At 53.7% G+C, this 23,567-nt stretch overlaps 2 protein-coding genes across 22 annotated transcripts; one reads left to right on the top strand and one right to left on the bottom strand.

The window, feature by feature from the left end:
• Positions 1-860: 860 nt before the first annotated feature.
• Positions 861-9,043, top strand: DRC5 (dynein regulatory complex subunit 5). 21 transcript variants are annotated; one of them, XM_085219454.1, is made up of 9 exons: positions 905-975; positions 1,384-1,531; positions 2,289-2,362; positions 2,708-2,786; positions 2,905-3,544; positions 4,341-4,909; positions 5,107-5,556; positions 7,612-7,818; positions 8,844-9,043. In XM_085219454.1, the coding sequence occupies exons 5-8, from the start codon at positions 3,367-3,369 to the stop codon at positions 7,786-7,788; spliced, it is 1,374 nt and encodes a 457-aa protein (XP_085075580.1). In that variant the 5' UTR covers positions 905-975; positions 1,384-1,531; positions 2,289-2,362; positions 2,708-2,786; positions 2,905-3,366; the 3' UTR covers positions 7,789-7,818; positions 8,844-9,043. The 21 variants fall into 21 exon arrangements, with proteins under 21 accessions (XP_085075587.1, XP_085075586.1, XP_085075577.1 ...); XM_085219447.1 differs by having other exon boundaries at positions 1,384-2,441; XM_085219458.1 differs by lacking the exon at positions 2,708-2,786 and having other exon boundaries at positions 3,277-3,544.
• Positions 7,989-22,549, bottom strand: TMEM151B (transmembrane protein 151B). The gene is made up of 2 exons (XM_085219441.1): positions 22,217-22,549; positions 7,989-16,788 (listed from the first exon to the last, which is right to left on the bottom strand). The coding sequence occupies exons 1-2, from the start codon at positions 22,304-22,306 to the stop codon at positions 15,352-15,354; spliced, it is 1,527 nt and encodes a 508-aa protein (XP_085075567.1). The 5' UTR covers positions 22,307-22,549; the 3' UTR covers positions 7,989-15,351.
• Between the last annotated feature and the right edge of the window lie 1,018 nt (positions 22,550-23,567).

The following is a 23,567-nucleotide window of genomic DNA, read 5'->3' on the forward strand; positions in this document are numbered from 1 at the left end:
GAAGAGTTAATGCAGCTATTTTGAAGTTGCTGCTCCTTGTTTTCAATGATTCAAGATCCAGCTGCATCCCATTCCACAACTGACTGCAGTACATGGGCCATACTGTCTCTGGGATCTCATGGCTGTGGGCAGACACAGCCGGACCCCATTCAAAGCACAGCATCTGCATCTCGTTACCATGAGGTGGGCTGAAGGCTTTGCCATTGCAGACTGCTTGAAGGCTCTGCTCAGTGCAAGAGAGAACATTTATGGCTATGTATTGCCCCCAGTCTTACTTTTTCAAGTTCTAGAAAGCCCCAAAGATGTTTAAATGCCAGCCTGGCCCATAGGCTGCCTCGCTTGTCCCCAGAGCTGGGGGACAGCAATGTCACCCGCCTACAGAAGAAAGCACATTGCTGCTGAGGTCCTGCTTCACACCACTGAAAGTCACGCAGCACGCCTCAGGATCTTGATGCTTTTTTAGGTCTAAATGCCTGTTGTTTCACTGTGAAGTCTTCAGGGTAATCTCAGGTCACATTCATCACATCCTCACAACCAGGAGGTGTATTTTAAATGAAAGGCAGCGCAGCTTCCCAAAAACGCCAGCTATCTCGGGACTAGCGAGAGTATCATGAGAGTTGGCACCAGCATTGTGCGCACTCCCACAGGGCACGCAGCGGCTGAGATAGTGCTGTACCCACTGCCGAGCCCGTCGGCGCTACGAAAGTCGCATTTCAGCCGGAAAATCTGTGGGCAAACACCGAAACGCTTCGATCTGAGAAAGGGGAAAAATGCGACGCACGCTTTCATCCCTTTGTTGACTCCATACATTGTGTGCAGTCCCTACACGTGCTGCCGACGGTGCTGTCCCCTAAGCCCTGCCTGCTCCCTGCTGGTGCCCAAGGCGCTGTTGCCGGGCTGGGGCCACGGCCAGCCCTGCAGCCACCGCGTCCCCGGATACCGGCGGCCGCCCCGGCAACGGCCGCGTTCCCGACGGTGAGGGGAGGCGGGTACGGGTACGGGTACGGAGCCGGGGGCGGCGGGGAGACGGGAGGCTGGGGAGAGAGAATGGGAGGTGGGCTGTGTGTCTGATGGGCCGTGGGTGGCGGCAGCCCGCTGCTTTCCTTGCCATCCTGTGAGCCTTCCCCCCACCCCCTCTCCCCGGTTCCTAAAGAGATTTCCTGCTCCTGAGGCCCCTCCCGGCAGCGACCCTCACCTCTGCTGGTGTCACCCAGGACCGTGTTGTGGTCCTCGGCGCTGGCTGGGTCGTAGTGGCTGCATGAGCCCTATTCCCAAAAGTCTGCCTGGCCTCATTCTTCCTGATATCCAGTTACAGATAAATTCCATTATATTTGGAGCTAAGTAGATTCCTCGTCTGACATGCATTTTTTCCCTTTACTTAAGGCCCGTTGGGGAGACTCTTTAGGAGCTGCAATATGCTGTCCTAATGGATCCTTAGCATCAGCCCTTCTGTGTGAGTGCCAGGGAGCTCTGCAAGGCAGTGCTGCTGGCTGTGGGACTGCCGGCCCGTGTCTCCTCTCACCTGCGCGGGGTGAGCACAGCACAGAGGCGGGGAGAGCTGCCAGCACGTCCAGGGTGCTGCAGCAATGTCCTGAGAGCTTCAGCTGGTTTTGAACTACGGTGGGAATGCTACCTCAGCCGGGGGCATAACCATACTCAGGGTGAATGAAAAAAGCAGATGTCCATTCCCAGAGCAAAGCAGGTGCCACTGAAAGGCTGCTCTGCTGTTTAAATATGTGCTCATCAACTTCCAGCCCTTTTCTGACCACAGAAAAGCCATCAGAAGCCCCATTTAGCTGTGACTGGCCTAGGGGGATAAAGTAACACAGATGGTTTTTGAATACGATGAAGGGCTGAGCAAGGAGAAAGCATTTTCCCCAGTCACCTCACCTCTGTCAGTGCCACCTCGCTGCCATCTGACCGTGCTATGCCCTTCTGCAAAAGCCCAGCAAGCGCCAGGAGCTCAGTTTTCAACAGGGTTGTGCAGTCAGTTCTCTCCTCTTTCCTCTCAACAGCAGAGGCAGCAAGCTAGCAAAGCCCACTACAAGGCTTTCAGGGAAAGGGTTCGTGCTGGCTGAGGCAGCACAAGCTGGGACAGCAGAGAAGGGATTGAAGGGCTGTAGGGCTGAGGAATGCTGTGGGACACGATGCTAAGGGGCTGTTGGCTTCTATGTATGACGTCATCCTTTTGACTTTGCCCTTTGCCCTGAGCCATCCTCTTGGTCTTATAGGAAGCTGCCCTCACTTCTGACACTGCCAGCCCACATTCTGCCTGATGCTGCTTTTAGGTGCCTCTAACCCATACGGCCCAGGAAAGATCAGCATGGCTCTGCGCACCCTGACAGAGGATCAGCAAGCCTGGGTATTCAAGAGGCGGGCTCATTGCTCGTACCCATCAGGGCTTCCAGACAATCACTGCACACGTGGATGGAACAGTTGAGGTTACAGCTCCTGAGGTTGGGGTGGGAAGCAGCAAATGGGAAAGTTTAGTCTGGGAAAGCTCTGCACGGCAATAGGAGCGAGCATCCTGCCTTCTGCTCCAGGCCGGTTCTTTTAGCTCTTATCTGCTGATGCTCAGGGTGGGTCTGGACTGGTCTGAACCGTCTCATCAGTTAATGGATGCTTGGAAGGAGTTCAGCAGGAGAGTAATTGAGCAAAGTATTAAAAAGTGCATGCACTTATAATAAGCATCTGTCTGTAAATACAGGCAAACTGGATCAGACCAGAAGATGATCTGGCCCAGTATCCCCTTCTGGCAGTGACTATAAGCAGGTGGAAAACCACAAGTATGTGTTCCTTTCCTCCAGTACTCTCCCCACCTCCAACCATATTCTACTCAGACTGAGCCAGGTATGGCTTCTGAGCATTGACAAGGGGTTTCTTTTCTTTGAATTTATCCTGCAGCCTCCACAGACTGTCAGCACCTGCAACATCCTGTGGCAAGGCACTCCGCAGTGAAGAACCCCTTTTTTCTTTTGTTTTAAACCCATCCTGACAGCTTTGCCTATTTCTCTTCTGGAACAGACAGCAAGCAATTAATTCTTGTCCATCCTCTTCAACAAGACTTGAATTAATACCACCTTATTATCTGTTCATTCCATGTGGTATCTAAAGACCTCTTTGTGCAAGGAACTGCATAAAGATAAGTTGTTTTGTTGCGGTGCTCCAGGTGCAAGCAAAGAAGCAGAAGGGCTGGCTGAAACCGTACGATGAAATAGCACAAGCAGAGCACCCTTATGGCCGGCCTCCATCTAAGGTTGCCTTTTTCTTAATCAGGCAGCCTGGCTGGAAAGCGCAGTGGTGTTTTCCTGATCCCGAGCCATTTTCCTCGTGCTTCTGCTGAAGGAGAAGCGTGCGCTGAGCAGGATGCAGCAGACAGCAGGTGGCAGGGGCAGAGCCATCCCTTCTCTGCGTCCCTCCCAAAGCAGGCTCATGGCTGACTCGTACTGCGTGCATCGCATTGTCGAGGATCCCGAGTGGTGCCTCATCACTGTCCCCCCACTCACTGAGCTCTGCCTGCAGCACATCGTCCAGAATTTCACAAGTAAGCATGGTGGGGACTGCTGGTTTTTTGGGGAGCGGAGGGCAGCGAGGCAGGCAGAGGCAGCTGGAAGGTGCGGTGTGGTACCCAGCCCTGCCAAAGGAGCAGATGGGGAAAAATATCTCCTCAGGCAGCTAGTTAGACAAACTGCTTAGTTACTAAGTATGTACTTGTACACTACAGGGATGGCTTTCATCTTCTGGGCTGCTATCCAGGACGTGACTCTACCGTAACCTTGTCCTGTGGCTTCTTCTTCCTGCTGGACTCAGCTTGGCAAGCAGGGCTCTGAAGTCGCTGGTTCCCACTCCTGGGTCACGCATTACAGCAGCAAACAAGGATGCAGCCCCATCGTGCCAAGTGCTTATAAAGGGATGCAGAAGTACTCCTATCTCAGAATACAGCTTCAGGCTTCCTCCATAGCCCTTGGTGGGGATGTGACAAGTTCTATCCTCAGGCAGCAAATGTGCTTTTGAAGCAGGTGGGTAGATGAAGCATAGTATAATATAAAAAGCCCATCTCATCTGGAACTGACTGGGAGAGGGGAAAGAAAGGGAGAACCCATCACTCAGTAGAGCAGCAGCAAAGATCAAAGACAGGACTAACGATGTGTCCATGCTGGGACTGTAACTACATACAGGCACAAAAAAAAAAAAAATAATTTTTTGCCAGCTTAGCTCCCTGCACCATCTGCCGGATACTGAGAGGTGAATCAGCATCAGCAGGGGGCCTAGGCAGAACTGTAGGGCCACCCCTGATTCCTACAGCCCAGACCAACTCTCCTCCTCCCCATTCCCTCCAGACAACCCTGTTTTAGATCGTCTTCTGCCTGAGGACCAAAGGAAGGTGCTGGCCAGGCTTCCCACAAGCCTTCCACTCACTGTCACTGCCAACCTAATAAGTGATGAGGACTACTGGAAGAGGTGCTGCACCGACCGCTGGCAAGTGTGTGACATCTCCAACCATGGAGGCAGCTGGAAGCGGATGTTCTTTGAACGTCACCTGGAGAACGTCCTGAAATGCTTTGTCCCCAACACCACAGACCCTGACCAGGTCCTGCAGCTCATCCCGCTCTGCAGAGACTATGTGAAGAAACTGGAGGTTGATCAGTTCCTGCCACCGGTGAAGGAGGATCAGAAGGAGGAGACAGATGACTTTTCTGATTCAGGAAGTGATTTGGGGTTTGGTGAGGTGTGCATTCATCACTATGACCTGGGAGCCCTTGTTCCTGCTCTCCCTCTCCTTGAAGAGCTTAATCTTACTTACGGCGTGAAGGACTGTGGCATGAACTTTGAGTGGAACCTCTTTAAATTCACCTACCAGGACTGCTGCAACCTGGCTGCTGCCATGAAGATGTGTCACAACTTGAAGGTAACATATCCCAAAATGAACCTTTCTTCCTCAGCTCAATCTTGAAATTGCCTAAAGGAAGAAACCCTGGGGCCAGTTTTGCTTGCTGTCCCTTTGTAAAGGGAAGTGAATCCTATCTCTGCTGATCCAGGGGCTTGAGGGGTTGTGCAAAGGCCAGCCCAAAGCATTGGTTGTTTTTCTGTCCTTTACCCTCACAGATTTTCAAGCTGACACGCAGCAATGTGGATGATGACAAGACCAGGCTGCTGGTCCGCAGCTTGCTGGATCACCCCTCCTTGGTGGAGCTGGACTTATCCCACAACCTCATCGGGGACAAGGGGGCACGAGCTGTCAGCAAGCTGATCAACTGCAGCAAGTTAGAAATCCTCCACCTGTGTAACAACCAGATCTGTAATGAGGGTGCCCAGGCTCTGGCCCAAGCGCTGGCAAATAACTGCACCCTGACCTCCCTGAATCTGCGCCTCAACCACGTGGAGGATGAGGGCGGGGAGGCTATGGGTTGCACTCTGCTGACCAACACCACCCTGAAGTCCCTCCACCTGGGAGGCAACAGGCTGGGAGAGCCGACAGCTGTGGTTTTCTCCCAGGTCCTCACTCAGAACTCTACCCTGACATGTATCAACTTCTCGTGCAACCCCATCGGGCCGGTAAGAGAAGCACCTTCTCCAGGCAGCTTGGCATCCTCCATGGATGTATGGTTTGATGTCTGAACATGGTCTTGGGCAAGCTCGTAGGGACCCTGCTTAAGCAGAGGGTTGGACCGGGTGACCTCCATAGGTCCCTACCAACCTCATCCATGCTGAGATTCTGTTGCAAAGCAAATGCTGAGCCTGATCTGCCTCCAAGCTATGGGGCAAATGTATCCCTTGCTATCTGCAGTCTTGCTGTGATAACGATCAGCTGCAAGCAGTGAATAGACAACAGTGACAGGAGGATGGAGGTCTTCCATGGTGACGCACATTTGTAGCACTCACAACATGTTCTCACAGGGCTCTCGAGCAAGAGCTGGCTTTGGCTTCTAGGCAAAGAGGGGCTTTCCCCTCGAGAGACTGAAATCCAGGCTGTGTGCTTGGGAAAATCACAGCGTGTTTACCCGCGTGGGAGTAGATGAAAACGATAGGCAGCATGAGATGAGCGCCTCATTTGTACCCTCTATACTTTGAATCTGCTATGCCCTCTGGCACAAAGCAGAGCACAGTTTCACCCTTCCCAGAATCTCTCCTGTCCATTAGACACTCAGAGGAGATTGTTAGAAAATTGACTCTGTTGTCGAGTCCCTTTATTTCACCCCCCAGCTCTGGAGCAGTGCAGTAGCTCCGAAGTGTCACATCTGGATGCTTATATGTGGCTCCTGAGCCATAGGCTCCCATTTTGCAGGCAGAGGAGCTGCTGCAGATCCTACTGTATCCCTAAGAGCTGCAGTGTGCACCATGCCCACAAACCAGACCATTTCTCTTCTGCTGATGAGCTTCAGAAATCTGAAACTGGACAGCTAAATTCAATCATGCCGGTTCTCAAACTTTCTGTGCTGCTTCAATTTTTCTCACTGTCACAATAAAGAGACAGCAAGACCAGCTGTCCCTGCTGGCAGGAATATTGGCATCATTATGTTTGACAATGGCTTTAAAAGGATTTGATGGCAGAAAACCTTTTGTGAGATCTCATTTTCTTTTGTTCTGGGCATGGAAAACTGCTTGAGTGTAACGATACAAAGGGACATGGGATGGAAAGGATTAGAAGGGTTTTTGCTTAGTAAATAATAATCTTTGTGGTTAGCATCTTCCATTTGATGAGCTTTTTCAGAACCCACTTGTGAAGTGTTTTTATCTTTATTTTATATATAGGGAAATGGAAATCTCTGCTAGGAATGCATCAAATTCTGACCTCTGTATTCCTTTAAGAAGAGGCTTCTCTATTTTCTCACGTTCTGTCCTTTTTAGCAAAAGGTCTAACAGTCAGCGTGCTGGGGAGCGGATTGCCTGCACAGGGGAGATGGGGTCAGGGCGTGTGTTGGGCACCTGAAAGAGGAGGGCTGTGGGAAAAAAATGTCAGATTATTGCATACCTAAAGACAATGCTTCAGGCAAGGGAAGGAAATGCAAGGTATGCTACCTCCCTAAAGCTGTCTACATTGGAACAGTTTGGAACAGGCTGCCCAGAGAGGTTGTGGGTGCCCCATCCCTGGTGGCACTTAAGGCCAGGTTGGATTGGGCCCTGGGCTGGTGGGTGGCATCCCTGCCCATGGCAGGGGTTGGAACTGGATAGGCTTCAAGATCCCTTCCAACTCAAGCCGTTTTATGATTTTATGAATCTGCGTTGCATTGTCTGACCCATACAGCATTAATTGTGTGAGATGTTCCCTCACAAAAGCCAGCCCTGCCCAGGAAATGGCACCCAAGGGAGATGAGGAGCAATGCATCTAATCCCACTGCTGCCCATCCCTACCCAGCAGGGTGCTGGAGACTGAGGGCAGGGCAGCGCAGACTCTTCACAGGTTATCCTCTGCCCATGCCATTACCGAGCATGAGCTTGAGGACTCCTGACATGATACCCAGAGGGAGTCATTAGCATGTGTCATATCACTGTGTGCTGCATAAGGCTACACTCCTTCCACGTCCCTCTCTAGTGAGCTACATTTCAGGCTTGGGAGAAGCCTTAGGCACTTGTGTCACTGTCTGACGGGCTCTTTCTCACCTGCTGCAGGATGGTGGGAAGCAGCTGCTCGAAGGGCTCAGGTGTAACCAGACCCTGACTGAGTTTGACCTCCGCCTGGCAGAGGTGGGTGAGGAGAGCGAGTACCTCATCAACCAAATGCTGTGGGCTAACAGGGATGCTGCCCGTCTGCAGTCCCTGCTGCAGCAACCTGCTGAGCCTCTCTGACCGACAGCTGCAGCAAGCAAGGAGCTAAAGGTATCACTGGCTGCTATGTAGTGTCTGGGATAACCAACCTACCCCTGCACCGTGGTGGCAGGAGGCTTCCAGCACCCCAATCCAACCCCTGCCCTCAGGGCAACACAAGGGCTTGGGTCTCTCCCAGCTCTGAGCGACCCTACACCCACAGACCCACTGCTGACAGCCGCTTCCATGAGTCATCTGAAACTTTTATTACACCGATTTGGTTTACAATCTTTGTACTTTGATATTTCCAACAAAAAAGGCAACATTGTGATATACTGTTTGTACATATATAGAGAGACGGACAGAGCTAGATCATATTGACATAGTTGAAAAGTAAAAACTGTTCCCAGGGCTCACAAAATAATTTGTTCACCATGTACCCGCTTGTGCCTTGCTCTGCCTGACGGACACAGGCCACCCGCTTGATGCCATCCATGGCCATATAGATCAGAAAGGATCGAGTGCGAGGCTGTCCCCGGTGCCAGCAGCCACACAGAGGGGCCCTGCGGGTCACCCCCGAGTCCTTGCAGAGTATTGTAGTGCCTTTCTGAACCGTTCGTGGATGCTTCAGAGGCTACATCTGCAAGAAAATACAGCCAGGGGCAGCTGCTGCGAAACCTTCCCACTCGGGCTCCTCCAACTACTTGTTTTCCATCCTCGAAACCGAGGTATTGAATAGATTTGTTTTATTTGCATTTACAAAATATTTCCACTGAATGACACACCTGAATGAGATGAGAACTCGTGTTCAGAAACAGCAGAAAAGACGACCCAGGTCAGCTTCAGGCTGAAGGAGCAGCTCCAGCAGTGAGGGTGGGTTGGGGGCTTAATGGGAGTGTCTGGTCCTGGCAAAGCCTGCAGGTAGTTCCAGGTACAGGACCATGCAGGACAGCCAGTTGTCTGATGAAGGCTGATGCCAGGAGGGCAGGGATGGGATGGCACATGCACTGGCCAGCACAGCCACCGAGGACCAGGGGTGGAAAGAAAAGGGCTTGTGAAAAATGCATCACCTGAAAAAACGTTGAATTGCTTTCCAGGATGCTCTCGGCTCCTTTTGCTGCACACGGCCAAGACTGCCAGCACCACCTGACCACCATCCAAGCATGCTCCTGGGCTGTGTGCCTCCTTGAACTGCTTGGACACAACAAGAGACCAGCAGCCCATTACCGCCAGTGTGCGAGGCTTCAAATTATGGATGAATTGGTAACAATTAAAGCCCCTACAGCTGATAGCACCAGCAGTTTCTCCAAGTGTGATGCTGCCACTGCCGGCGGGTCACTCGTCACCTTCAGGCTGGATTACAGGTGCAGGCACCCATGCAGGCTGGGCGCATCCCCCTGCCCGTGGGACATGCGTGGGTCTGTGTCAGACTGACGGGGGGATGGGAGGAGGAGGCAGGGGAATGATGGAGGTGCTGGGGGCTGGCTGGCAGTCACAGCAGATGGTGAGCTGTGCTTCGTGCAGGCAGGGCGAGGAGCCGGTGGCGGCTTCCTGAGCCTCTTGGCTTCCGCTCACAGCAATGGAGGCACCGGTTTGCAAGGTATCATACTGGCATATGTTGCCAACAGGATGGCAGGCTGCTTTCAGGCACCAGCTGGGAGTGGAGGAGCAGGAGGATGCGTGGGGATTGGTACTGCACTCAGCATCCCTTTGCTTCGGCAGGGCTAGATTTGTCCATGTTGAACTCCATCCCTGCCTGCCTCCTACATGCTGGCCATAAGCACAGCCAACCACGGTGTTGCTGAGTGGTATTTAGCTACAGGGGAGGGAAAAGGGGGCTGTGCGTGACGTATGGAGTGGTGTAGTAAAGCCAGCTGTGTCTCCTGACAAAGGGGACATAGCCCAATCTCTCCTTTGGTGACACTGGAGAGGGCTGAGGCCTGCATTGGTGTGTCTTTGCGGATGGAAGCAGCACAGAACCAGGCTTCGCATCAGCCTCCCTGGGCAGAGGAGACAGCTGAGATGTGAAGCGCTTCCTCCCTGCAAGCTGCGCCCGAAATAGCCAGCCCTGTCAGATCCCCATTCCTGGCCATGATGGATTAGCCTCTCCCAGGCACAAGGCAATTTATTCATTAGTGACACTTACACCTTGTGGCTGCATTATCCATTGCGGTTTGGTGACACGTGCTCTGTCAGTGCTGGTCCTGGAGGCAGCAGCGTTGCTCTGACGACGCAGCGAGGCCCTGCCTGGGCACCCCAGCTGGGAAAAGCCTCCTCCATCCAATGTGTCTTCAGGCAGGAAGGGCTTACCCTGAAAGTCCACTTTGCCCCAGGTCTTCTCCATCCTTGACCCAAAACACAGCTGCTGCAGTATAGCAGCCTCCCGCCCTGCCTTGCCTCATGTCTCCCACAGAAATCCCCACATCTGCAAAGCCTCCGACAGCTTCTCTCAGTCAGCCTCCGTGGGCACAGGGCATGCAAGTGGTGCTCAGCGAGAAGTGCTCAGAGGCAGTGCAGCCAGACTGGCAGGTTGCTCCACCAATATGCTTGAGGTCACTACGAGTCCACCGACATCTGCCAGGAGAGGACTGGAATGGTGTGAGCTCATGGCCCAGAAGGAGCTGATGGAAGAGGGGCGATTTGGGAGCTTGGAGTAATGCTAGTTTTTGCATTGGATTTGAGGAGAGTGAGAAGAGCTGGAGAGCATTGGGCAGGGAGCAGATCCAACAGTTCTCTCCTCTCAGCCAGCCAGCAAGGGATTAGTTTCATCTCAAACACAGTTTGTTCCATGCTTTTATCCCCGCTCTCTGCCAGTCACTGCAGCAAATGTGACACTTTGCACCATCTTCTTGCAAAAACCAGGTCAGGAGTTTCCTCTCACAGATCATTAAGCAATGCCCTGCCACGCTGCAACCCACTCACTACAGGAACGAAGGGGAGATATCAGACCAAAGCCACCAACGCATCCAGACTTATCCTTGGAGGTGCACCCAAATAACAGCCAACCACTTCTCCTTGTGCTGAACCAGAGGGGATGTCTGCTTTCAACTGACACCCTCTCTGCATGTGCTCTGGAGATGTGCACAGGCTTAGGAGTGGGTCTTCCAAACCTTTTCACCCTGACAGGTTCGTGGGCTGCCACCCAAAGTCTGAACTCAAGGCATGCCGGCTGACAGCGCTGCTAATGGATATTTGGATGGTGGGACTGATACAAAATACTAAGTCATCTCAACACATTCTAGCTAGGCTTTTTTCTTTCACTAATGTAAGTAGCTAAGATTGCAGAAGCAGCTTGCACTGATGGAGAGTGAAAGAACCTTGTATCTGTGTGTGAAGTTACTTTGCTCTATGAAGTCCACTACATTATAACCACAGCAGGCAATACATCCACTTGCAAAGTTCAAAGAATTGGAGAGGCTTCAGGATGGGCACTGATTTCTCATGAGCTTCATTTCCCTAGAAGTTGGAGGTTTACAAAAAACAACAAAACAAAAGGCCCCAACAGAAACAGTCTCCACTGGAAAGAGGGGAGGAATAAAAGCCAGTTAGCTTTCCAGCAGCAGCTGTGCTTATTCTCAGTGCTGGATGAACATGCTGCATACTGTCACAGGCTCCTCAAAACTTGGCAGTACCTGGAAGTGTTGCATAGGTTGATGATGCATCTGATAGTAGAGCCTGGTTGTGGGCTGCAGGAAGAGGAGCTTGCTGAACTCCACAAGGAAACTGTCCTTCCCCAGGTGAGACAGATGGTGTGAGGAGGGAAGGAAGAAGGGGAGCCCATGAGTCTTGCAGGTTCAGTTCTGTCCTTGGAACTTCGTTTCCCTTTGCATGTAGAAAAGCTGCAGTCCTGTGGGAGAAGTCTCTTCTCCCATTACAGCATAGGTCAATTTTCTCATTAGCTGGCTTTTGAGGGAGTAAACAAGATCACAACCACGAGTGTAATGTTTCCCTTCATGGAGCAGCTGTGATGGAGGCAGCAAAGCAGAACAATTCAACCCATTGCTTGAAAGACAGTAGGAATTCAACATTCGTTCATGTTGGCCAAGTCCCAATGTGAGCTCTGTGCTTCAAAGCAACACTGCAACAAATCAGTTTGTCTGGATTCAAGGACAGATCATTCTGAAGAGTTGCTAAGCCATGCTCCCACTGGCATAGCACCATGGGCTTCATGAAAGTTACACTAGGAATGAATGCAGCCTATGTATGTCTATCTGAAATGTGACTGAACGCCTTTCTCATTTTTCCAGAATGCCCATGGAAACAAGAACCCTGAGTGGGCTCAGCCCTAAGCCTCTAATGGGCTCCCAGGCCCTACAGCCTTCAGTCTCCAAGTACACCTGGCTCAATGGAAATTACAGGCCCACATGCAACGCAGGAGGCAGTGTTACCAAATAGAGCTAACACCTAAACCATAACACATTTCTGTGACAATACGGATCCAAATCGTTCTCATAGAGACTCATCTTCATATTCACACAGACCTCATTGTAACCACTGAATATACATGAAACATGATTAGAAGCCCATGCCACAAGTTGAGAATTACAGTTCTTTGGTAGCACGACTTCTCAGTGGTATTGCCATGTCTCGGAAATATACCCTACAGATGCTGCAGCAGAGTAGGAGCATATTGCAGCAATTCTGCCCTGCTGGAAGAAGGCAGCATCCTGGTGAAATTAGACAGCAGTACCAAAGCCATAATTGGAAAGGCTGGAAGGAATTCTTAAAAGGTATTATTCTTTCCACAAGCAAATTAGCAGGCAATGATTTATTGCCATCACATGCTACCTAACTTTCTTAAATTTCCTCTTACTAAGCCTCATCCTGTAGTCTCCTCCACACAGGCATCCACAAACAGCACTGGAGCCTCTCAAGCATGAATGGAGAAAGAGACCAAGGAGGGCAGAGGTGTGCTGGGCGCTATCTGAGAAATTTCTAGTGTGTGCTGAAAGAGATAAATGGGTGGTGATGTGCCTTGGAGGTCAGTTAACCCAGAGCTCCTCGCATGCTCATTCTTTCTTTAGTTCATGAAAGCTGGAGAGCTCCTGGCAGCTACACTGGAAGCAAAAGGAAACACCAAACACTGCAAATACATTTTCCAGCCTTGTGACAGGGTAGAAGAGCACTCTTCTAGGGACATGTCAGCGATGTGAAGTGCCAGGACAAGGAGCTGGCAGCGTTCCCACCTCCCCTGTTCCAGTGTAAGAGGAAAACTGCTGGCAAGTGCAACCTGATTCTGATTCCTAGCCCATGGAAAGCTGCAAGGGGTCAATGGCATGTTGAAAACAGCAAAGCCTTCTAGAGCATGGGGCAGTCTGCTCCTGGATAAACCTCATGAAGAAGCCCAGAGAGAGCCAGGGACCCGCAGAACTCTAAAGGGCAGGGCACAGTCCCTCTTCGGAGGACTTTCAGTGCCCTAGGGAACTAAAATGCCTGCCAAACCTTCGCTGAATCCATCTGTCCAAGGCACCTTGGAGGCTAGAGATACTGCAGCCTGATTTAAGCAATGTGTAGAAGATTTCAAAGAGACTATATTGGAAAGGACACAAATTCCTCACTAGTGACCCAGTGCAGATCCACTGATTGAATGTCTCCTGATTCACCAGGACATAAAAGCCATACACTCTGTGAGGACACTCAGCACTGGTCTTGCGTTATGTCTTTGGAAAAAGAAGCACAAGCACCCAGCGAGCCAAGGGCAATCACTGAGCGTGGAAACCCCAGGGCAGCCAGTGGGGCGGTATCCACTTCCACTCAGTCTGAATTTGTGCCAATAATACCAGGAACAAAAAACAGAGGAGGATGTGCCCATACCAGAGAGCTTGTGCTTCCAGGTTCTCATAGAGGCCCTCTTATTTCAGACATCTATGTCTGGTTGTTAAAATAAAGGTAGGTTACAAGACAGAAGCATAACAGAGTAAGATTTTAAGAGATTTTCTGTTCAAACCACTGTTGTTTGGAGCCTAGCCCTTGAGATCCAGGAGGACAAACTGACTTGAAGGGCAAGAGATACTGTCCAGGGCACACAGGCACAAACAGCAGAAAGAACCACTCTGGGGGGCAAAGCCTTACAGACCCTAAGGATGTGACCTCTCAAAGCTTGTCTGTGTATCCTACAGAGATGTGATGCATGTTAGAAAAGGATCCTGCAGTAGGTCAATTTCAAACCTAATTCACTGGAGATGATTCTCTAACCTGGGCTGATCTGGTGGAACAAGACATCTGCACCCAAGACTCCATGACCTGTATGTGAAGCAATGCAGCATGGCTGAAAAAGCAGACCTTTTGTTAATGCCTTGCTGGTTTACTACTACATCTTGCACTTCTGACAGTGTGAATGTCTGAATGACCATGAGCTAATGGACTTGCTCTTGCGACCCACGGCACATTGCTCTTGGCATCACCTTCCCTGGTGAATGAGAGAAGCGTGGTGAGCCTGAGGAGGAGGGTTGTCTTTGCTCTCCATGTCCCCAGTCTGGGGTTCCCAACGCTTCAGTGTGTTTTTGTATTTCTCCCTCTCTGCCCCTTAGAGTTCCCTGCCAAAACCATGCTGCCAGAAGATTGCAGCTTGGTATGCAGCCAGAAGCCAGCCTAATTTTGTGCAAAATTCCCTCCTGCAGACAGGCACCACCCTGCTGGTCTACTATCAATAGTTGAACTGCAGCTGAACCAACCAGGGCCTTCCTTGATGCATGTCTGAAGCTATTGGGATAGGATGGGACCTTCACCAATCGACACGCCAACTTGACATCCGCACGCTGCTGTCCCAGTGCCATCCCTTCCCCTTCCCCAGCTCACCAGGGACCTCTTGCTCTCCTTCAAGCTGAGCCCTCCTCCAGTCCGCAGATCAGCATTGCCGCACTCCATTCCACCTGGAGGCACCCAGGGCTGCCTGTCCGTGCCCATCCCAAACAGGCAGTCCTTTACCCAGGGGACGCTGACTCTCAGAGTGCCAAAGCTTTCTAAGGAGCTGTGCCTGAGGTCCTCCAGAGGTGATGCCTTTCCCAGTGAGAGCATGTAACAGTCAGAGCACTATCTAGAAAACAAATGGGGAGGGTGGGGTACAAGCCGGGGGTCTGTGGAAGCTGGATTTGTGGTGCTCAGCCTTCTCTCTAAGTTGTCGGTCAGTGCCAGTGCCTGGATGCCCTGGGTCTTCAGACACGGGTGGGAAATGCTGATGCCCCCACCCTGCCAGGATCTGGCTGCAGCAGGGGGAGGAGGGCAGCGAGGTGCAGCAGGATCTGTCTGCTGGTTGCTGCTTCCTCCGAGCACGCGCCAGTCTGGGGATGGAGAACCCACTGCAGCACCCCTTCCCTGTGCCAGGCCTGTCTTTTTCTTCCTCGCTCTGGATCTTGATGCTGTGAATTACGGTTTTAGGATGGTTTGTTGTTTTTTTTTGTTGTTGTTTTTTTTTGCATGTGGTGGTCGATCTAGAGTTCTGTACCAGGCCAGGGGAGCGCCATCACTCACCCCTCCAGGAGGTCAAAGCCACTGCTCCATCCCACCTTGTCCTCCTGGGCCACCTCCCTCCCCAGTGCTCCTCTCTCAAACCTCATGCTGCCTCAGGCCAGGCCCTCGGCAATGAGATCCCACTGCCCTCTGCCCTCACAGTGAGGTCTCCACACAGGACCCGTTGCGATGGAGGTGACGGTGGTCGTGGTTCATGCAGCCTTCATTGCGGTGCACAATGAGGATGGGGAAGTAGAGGGCGTCCTGATAAGGAGGAGGGTCTTCCTCCTCCACCGTCACTTGGCTGGAGAGGCGGGTCTGCTCCGTGGGGCAGCTCTGCTCATTCAGGCTCCCGCTCCGGCTCTGCCAGAGGCAGCTGCGCCGTGAGCCATACAGGCGGCCCAGCGAGAAGCGGCTGCTGCTGAAGGGAATGCGGGGGCTGCCGTTGCAGATGCTCAGGGCGCTGCGGGAGAAGATGGAAGAGCTGCTTATAGTCCTGTGGCACCGCTCGCAGTTCTGCCGGTAGCCCCCGTAGCGGCACGCGGAGTAGCTGGTGCAGCCGGACAGCCCCACCAAGTCCATCAGGACGGCTTCCGAGTAGCTGGGCACCAGCTGCTGGTTGGATCGGATGTGCCACTCCAGCTCGGTGCTGTCCACCGTGTTGACGCGGGGCATCCTCCGGCAGAAGGAGCGCTCCTCAGCCGGTGTCACCGCCACGTAGTCAAACCCAAAGAGTTTCTCCACGTGGTAATGGACGTAGGAAGTGCGGTACTCATTTAGCACCCGCAGGGGCCAGGATAGGGTCAGCAGAGCAGCCACCCAGAAAACATAGTGGGATACGTACCAAGGCAAGTTGTCTGGGTCGGAAAAGGCCACCATGTATTCCTTGAAGTCCACGTTTTTGAGGTGCATCCCCTCCCTGGCCTCCATGTAGTCATCCAGGCCCTCGTTCTCAGTGAAGAAGCGGGCCCGCTGGGTCAGGTAGGAGTTCTCCGACTCCACGTTGGCAAAGCTGAAACACTTGGTGAAGCGGAGCCGAGTGGCTGGGTAGCTCTCCAAATCAATGAGGTCCTTGGAGATGTCCTTAACTCCACAGTTGGAATAATCAAACTCGGCCTCTGCCACGTGGGTGTTGACTCTCTCGTGATACACTTGGGTGGTGGTGTAGGCATCCCCATTACGATAGCGGGTCACCTGCCGGGTCCTCCGGACATAGTGGTAGCTGATGGCCTTCCACCAGATGCACGGGGTCGCCTGCTGCATCCGCTGCACTCGCTCATGCACGCTTTCCACATCCACTTTGTACTGGAGCTCGTTGCGGGTGTAGCAGTGCCAGCACTCCACCAAGTATACCACGTAGAGCATCACCAGGAAGGCCAGAGGGATGTAGACGTAGCCATTGGAACAGGGGCTGTCGTGGTACATCATGGACTTGCCTTTGTAGGCGCTGTCAAAGGTCAGCCGGGTCACCTTGGTGACGTGGCACCACGTCATGGCTCCCATGCAGCCATACATCAGCAGCGACAGCAGCAGGCATTTCCAGTGGGACTCTCGGCACAGCGACTTGCTGAGAGACTGCTTCACCGGCCGCTGCTGCTCCAGAGGGCCAGGAGAAGGGGAGAGAGAACAAGAGGAGAGGTCAGTAGGCTGGAGGGGCAAGAGGAAGGCAAGCAGGCAGCAGGATGCCATGGGGAACAGATGTCAAGCATAGCAAGATGGAAGCTCGTGGATCTCCTCTGCATGCCCCAGCTTTCTGCACCAGTCCCACCAATGCAGCCAGCTCCAATGATGGCTCGCCTCCTCCAAACACCGCACTGAACCTCATCCCACTGTGTCTGCATCCCCTTGCACACAAGTCCCCTTTTCCCAATCACTATTCATAGTTCAGGTTTCTCCTGCTAGGACAGCACAAGTGGTCTGGAGTACCTATAGCACAGAGACCTTTGCAGCAGGGAAGGCCTCTGTTTGGTCATAGTGATCTTCACTACATCACTTAGCAGCCCAGAGGCTCCAAAGTGCTTCTGAAGTGCTTCAGAAATAACACAAACAGAAAAGTGCTCTTGCACAACTGAAGTGCAGCCACCTCTGGATGGAGAGAAGGCAGTACTGAATAGCATCCTAAAAGGTGCTTGGACTGGAAATGAAGAACACCCCACAGACCTGCAACAGCTGGGAGAGGCGAGACATAAGGCATGGCTGGCAGCAAATGTAATTATGTGCACTGGGTTTTGAGTGAGAAAACCCATCTTTACAGAAAAACTGCTCTCAGGTCTACAGCGATGATTAAAAAGGTCAGGATTTCAGCAATAGCACTTCTTAAAGTGATTGCATGGTGCATTCACAAAGACCTGTAAAATCCCCCCACTTAAGGAAATATCCGACACGTTCTCCAATACCCAGAAGTTTTGAATATTGATCCATCATCTTGCTTGTTTGGTTAATGAGACCAAACCCAAAGAAATGACATGCAAAGAAGCAATTTACTTTCTCATACAAAAAGACTTTGTCCAGCAGAGATGTCATCCAACACAGCAATCCCCAAAGGTATGTCCCGAAAGAGGTGACGAGAAGCTCAGCCTTGGACACATGCCACAGATGTCACTAAGCAGCTTTCAGCTTTGCCCTTCTTCTCCAACTGCATGCAGCATGGATGGCTTCAAACGCCCTTCAGATGCCTTACTTACGCCTTGAGTCCAACTCCCCTCTGGATGTCAATGCCTAAAGACATTAGAGCCATGCTGCCCTTGCCTGAGCTCACCTGTGCCTTTGCATTACTGCCAGCTGTAATGTCACCACTCATAGCAACAATCATCAAGCCTGGCACCATCCCTTCTCTGATCCTGGATTTGCCAGCAAGCTCACTGCAGAGCCAGGGCAGGATTGAGGATATGTGGAACCCCTGCAGACTACAACTCCGCAGTCCAGGCAATGTCCTCCTGTTTCCCAAGCCACTGGATGCCAGGAGCCTGTCATTTGAAGATCCCAAAGAACTCAGTGATTTGCACTGCCAGGAAGGAGGAAGTCACTTTCACTCTTGGCATGAAAAAGAACATTTTAGGAAGAACCAGAGGTCACAAAGCATTGTCAGGCCTGGAAAAAGATCTAGACCTCTTATTTCCTCCATAAATTCCCCCTTCTCTTGTTGAAGAGCATCTCAGCCCTTACCTTGGTCCCCTAGAGCCCTACACACCAATCCTTCCTCCCCTGTGGGACCACAGCCACAGCGAGCAGCAGGGCTGGCTCCAGTCCAACTCCAGCAGAGGTTTCTCTCCTGGAGGGAGTGCACTGCCCTTCCCTGCTGCCTGTCAGCCACGAGTGGAGCAGGCAGCCATGCATCAAAGGGATGCTGGCACCAGGAAGAGAACAATGGCACTTCCCTCTGGGGGTCCCAACCATTGCTGGCACTGAGACCTCACTCTGTGGCAACCTGCTGAGAGCAGGAGCTAGTGGCAGGGACACAGAGCTGAGGAAGGCATGCAGACAGTGCTGCTCTGCAGGCAGCAGTGAGAGCTGCAGGTAGCTCTGCCTGGGAGAATAGGCACCCTACACTCTTCCCCATGCAACCCCCAGCTGCAGCAGCATCACATGGGGAAAGATGCGAACTGCGGGAAGAGAACCTGGAGCAGAGAGATGAAGCAGGGACACCTTGCAGGAGCTGCCTGAGCTGTGTCCTGCTTTCTCAAGCCTTCACTGCAGTCACAAGGGTCTCGGCCCTGACACAGCACAGCTCTCTTGCACTATGCCACCACTCCGGCAGCTGAAGATTTCCTCTGCCCCAGCTGCCTTCTGCCTTGCAAGCCATTCCCAGCAGCAGCTGGTGCAGAGCTGGCTGCCAGTCTTGCTCAGCAGAAGGGCAATGCAGCCAGAGCCCTGCAGAGCTCCAGGCAGAGCGTGCTGCAGGTAGGGACCTAGGGCATGGTACCGGGAGGATGATGCAGCCACGGCTCGCTTCCAGGAACTGTGTTAGCAGGGCTCTAGTCCACACAGTAGTCTCCTCCTAAGACTACGCAGCATTCAGACACTGCAGCGCTTTTACAGGGTCACACTAACCCCTGCTGTATGTTGTTTACATTCCCATTTTGTTCTAGGCTTTTGAGGTAAAACACATATGCATCAGTGGCACCAGTGGGGCTTCTGAAAGCCTAACAAGTGCCAATAACGGGATACAACCACAGCAGAGCTGGAGGAGGAGCCAGCTGCAGAGCCTAATCCTGGCTGGAAATGCAGCATCTCTGCTCTTCTCCAGGGCTGCACAGAGCTCACGGGAGCATGCAGCCAGCTCTAAGGCTTCCCCACAGAGGCTGCTGAATAAGGTCACCTCTTTGGGCTCTCACCCAGCCTTGCAGAAGCCCAGAGCAGCAAATGAACATAAAGATGAGAAAGCTGGGGACAGGGAAATCCTTTCTGTCCCAGAATGGTGTCACTCAGAGGAGCACAGGCTGTGACATAAATGCCACAGTCGCCTGCTTGCTGCAGTCCGGTGGGATGAGATGAAGGCCTGCCCTGCTCTGCTGCAAGTAGGGTGTTCCTGTGTCACCAGGAGCTACCACCACTGCTCACACCTGAATTGGACAGGTGAGCAAATCTGCTATGCAGGTGCACCCCAACACCTCTGCTAGAGAGAGAACGGAATCAGCCCTGGCTGGGCCAACACCTTTGTGTGACCCCAACCAACCTCTCACCTTCTCCTGTCCCACTGCACAACCTCCCCAGTGTCTGCGAGCCACCTTTCTCTGTGCATGTATGTAAAGTGCATTTGGGAAGGGCAAGGGGCAGGTGGACCCCGTGGGCTGCCTTCTGGACCTCACACACAGTCTTCTGACATCACCCTGAGGTGAAAGGAGGTGGATCCTTACGCCTGCAGCTGCTGCTGGGGGGACAGGAAAGGATGGTGGGATGACTTAGGAGCAGCCACGAATGAAACTGAAATGTCCACAATGCACAGGGCAGAAGCAGCATCCAAGAGGGGCCCGTTGCTGAGCTGAGCTCTGTTGAGCACTTGCTGATACTGATATCTGGGGAATCCTTAAACGTCCCTCAAGGGGATAACCCTGCCCAAAACCCTGATGGCCAAGCACATAGCAAAAGTCCCTTTATTGCCCTTACCTCTGAGGTCCTGCAGCTCTGTTGATCTCTGAACAACACCAGAAGTGCTGCAGGACCCTTTCACTTCTAAGGCCTGCCACCATCCTCCTATGCTCTGTGCAGACAATGGCCACTGCTGCTCAGGAGGATCCCAGCTGGGCCCAAATGACACCTCACCATCGCAGCTCAGGAACCGCTTCCCTGGAAGCAGCAGCTGGTTCAGCCCAGGCTGGCAGTGCTGCCAACTGCAGAGGAAAAGGAAAAGCAGAGTATCTAGGAGGCAGGGAACCCTGCCAGCAGTCAGCTTCTTCAACGGGCCCAAGGTCTCCATTTTACAATTGGAAGAGAACTGGTTCCCTCCATTGCATTCCACGTCAGCAGAAGGATGAGGGAATTTTTTTGCTTGTCCTCAGGCTGAAGAGCCTGAGTCTTGACATTTCATAACCTGATGGGTGGAAATGTGTTGCTGAGAGAGATTCACCCCAGCACTGCTAAGTGTAGGTGTATGCCTGTGATGCCAACAGGAAGCAGGTGCTTGGATGGAACAGCAGCTCCTCTACAGCTAGCTCTGGCTCACTGTGTGCCTTGCTGGGATGAGCCAAAGGGCACCTGGAGACTTACGAGGTTCCTAGGTACAGTGACCTGAGATGTAGAGATAAGGCACCTTCAGACAGGACAGATCTCATTTCCCCTTTTCCAGACCCCAAACATCCATGTAAGAAGATGCAGCCTCCCTCTCCCCATGGCTGCTCCATGGCAGTCTGTGACAGCTGCTGACTGAGGGAAGCGAGCCCTTAGCCCCAAGCATGCAGGTCATGGACTCCAGACCTGCTGTCTGCTCCCACAGAGCACAACCATACTGACAACGTGACTAGCAGCCACTGCAGAACCAACACGCCCGGTCCACCTTCTCGTGACTGTGAGGCAGGGGATGCTGGAGGCCAAGGATTCTCACTCATGCTGCACTTGTGTCATCCAACCCAGCTCCTATGGTGGCACCTCTTGGAAGGCAACACGCTCCCTTGGACATAGCACTGGCAGGGCACAGGAGGCAAGAGACCATGTCCAGGAGTGATACGTGCATGTATTTGCCCTACAGAAGCAACATGCTGCTCAGGTTCTGTCTGGAGCCCCGGGGCTCAGGGGTTGTTGGACAGCAGCAGGAAACGGGAGCTGAGGAAGAGCCTCAGAGTACACTCTACGTGCACAGCTCCCCAGACCTTGAACTTCGGCGTTCCTCACCCACAGTTATTTTTATCTAAATACACGATTGTACATATAGGACAACTCCACGCGCACGAACGGTCTCCCCAGGCCGAGGAGGCAGAGAACACGGCACTATGCAGCACCGCCAACCGCAGCTCCCCGGCAGCAGCGGACGGCGATGCGCAGCCCCGCGCACCCCCACCGCGCTGCCCTTCGCCGCCTCCAGCAGGTGAGGAGCGCTCCGCTCTTCCTGCGATGCCGCTGCACTCCAGGAACCGCGGTGGCCCCTTATCCCCGTGGGAAGCCCGATCTGGGGGTGGGACAAAGAAGCTCACCCCGCTGCCGGCCGCGTCTTTCCTCGCATCCCCCCAAGGCAGGAGCGAGGAAGAGGGGGACTCGTTTTCCCAAGCACGGCCACCTCTTCCCGCTGCAGCAAGCCAAAGCCCCGCGCTCTCCTTTTGTGACGGTCCCCGTTCCTCCCCCCATCCCCGGCATTCACATCCAGGCTCCGTTCCCGTCTGCTGCGCTCCTTCCAGCCGCGCCGGGGCCGGGCCGGAGCGAGCGGGTGGAGGAGGCACCGCGGGGCAGCGGGGCCGCGGCAGGGGAGGGGGCTTCGGGGGTCCGTACCTGTGCGGGCACGGCGCGGCGCGGCTAGCGGCGGGGCGGTCAGCGAGCGCGCCATGCAAAGCCGGCCCCATGCAGATGGGTAGGGTGGTTGGGGGCACCTCACCTCCTCTCGGACCCCCTCCGCCTCCTCCGGCGGCACCGACGTGCTGCTGCCTCCCTCGCTGGCCGCGGCCGCCGAGGCCGGGGGGGACATGGCGGCGGCGGGGGCTCCCCGCTGGCGTCGCCTCCGGCTCCGGCCCGCAGCCGCATTATCCCGCCCGCCGCCGGGCGCTGCCTCCCCGGGCCCCTGGCGGGCGGCGGGGCGGGCGGCGCGGCGGCATAGCCCCACCGCGGCACGGCCCCAGCCGCGGCACGGCGGCAGCGCTCGCCGCCCGCCGGCCCCCGGCCCCGCCGCAGCGCAGCGGAGGGCGGGCGGAGCCGCGGTGGGAGGGACGCCGTGGAGGGGGACGGGGACAGAGATGGAGGGGGGCGGGGGGGAGAGCGGCGGGTCACCTTGAGGAGGGGATGCGGGGAGCGCCGCACGGCCGCCCCGAGCCCCCGGGCAGCGGAGCCGCACGGGAGAGCCCCGCTGCCCGCCCCGCCGAGGGCCCCCGCTCTCGGTCGGGAACAGCGACGTGCGGCAGCTCCGGCTGCGTTTTGCCAGTTCCTGAGGATAACTTGGCTGGAGGTTGTCATGCGGCCAGCTGGCACTGCTGGCGCCGCCTAACAGATCCCGGATCGGGACTGGGAGACAGCAGCATCCTCAGGGGATGCATACAGCACAGGAAGGGCCCAGATCCAGATACTGCAGGTACAGACCTGCTTCCATGCCAGCCTTGGGAAATATGTGTCTGGCTTTTCATAGAATCATAGAATCACAAAGGTTGAAAAAGACCTCTAAGATTATCTTGTCCAACCCCCAGCCCATCCCACCATGCCCACTGATCATGTCCCTCAGCTGATGCACCCACATCTCTGCATTTCTTGAGCACCTCCAGGGACAGTGACTCCATAACCTGGATTTCCCCACATAAGCTGCAGAATTTGCTGGAAAGTGCTTCACTTTTTGCAAGCTCTGAGGCTCAGCCTTAGGGCTGGGATGCGTGTTTTCTCTGCTGCCCGGGACAAGAAAGGAAACATCTGTAGGCCTCACGATCTTACTTGAGGAGACCTGAGAGAAGTACAGCCACTGCTTCCCATGGGGACAGGTGTGGCAGCGGGGTGATGCTAAGGAGCTGCCTTCCAAAGAGGCTGGGATGGATTTCCTCTCTCCGTTCCCCTGTTTCCATGGGAACAGCAGCACGCAGGAACAGCCTGCTCTGAATTTCACTGCCTCTTTTTCAGGCACCCCTTTCCTAATCCTGCAGGCAGCTTTTGGCTCCCAAAGGATGTCAGTGCCATCCTCCGTGCTGATTCCTGTGCTGCAGAGGAGAACTCAGTGTTGTGTGCACCATGGCACAACCCATTCCAGCTAA

Source organism: Meleagris gallopavo, chromosome 2 (assembly GCF_905368555.1).
Source record: "Meleagris gallopavo chromosome 2, MGAL_WU_HG_1.1, whole genome shotgun sequence".
Lineage (NCBI taxonomy): Eukaryota > Metazoa > Chordata > Aves > Galliformes > Phasianidae > Meleagris > Meleagris gallopavo.

What these genes read in the sequence shown, in the direction of transcription:
- TMEM151B (XM_085219441.1), bottom strand. Translation starts at nt 22,306, where the DNA reads ATGTCCCCCCCGGCCTCGGCGGCCGCGGCCAGCGAGGGAGGCAGCAGC. An exon ending in CGGAGGGGGTCCGAGAGGAG is followed by an intron (nt 16,789 to 22,216) that starts GTGAGGTGCCCC and finishes CCTCTGGAGCAG; the next exon opens with CAGCGGCCGGTGAAGCAGTC.
- DRC5 (XM_085219461.1), top strand. Translation starts at nt 3,367, where the DNA reads ATGCAGCAGACAGCAGGTGGCAGGGGCAGAGCCATCCCTTCTCTGCGT. An exon ending in AGATGTGTCACAACTTGAAG is followed by an intron (nt 4,910 to 5,106) that starts GTAACATATCCC and finishes TTACCCTCACAG; the next exon opens with ATTTTCAAGCTGACACGCAG. An exon ending in CGTGCAACCCCATCGGGCCG is followed by an intron (nt 5,557 to 7,611) that starts GTAAGAGAAGCA and finishes CACCTGCTGCAG; the next exon opens with GATGGTGGGAAGCAGCTGCT.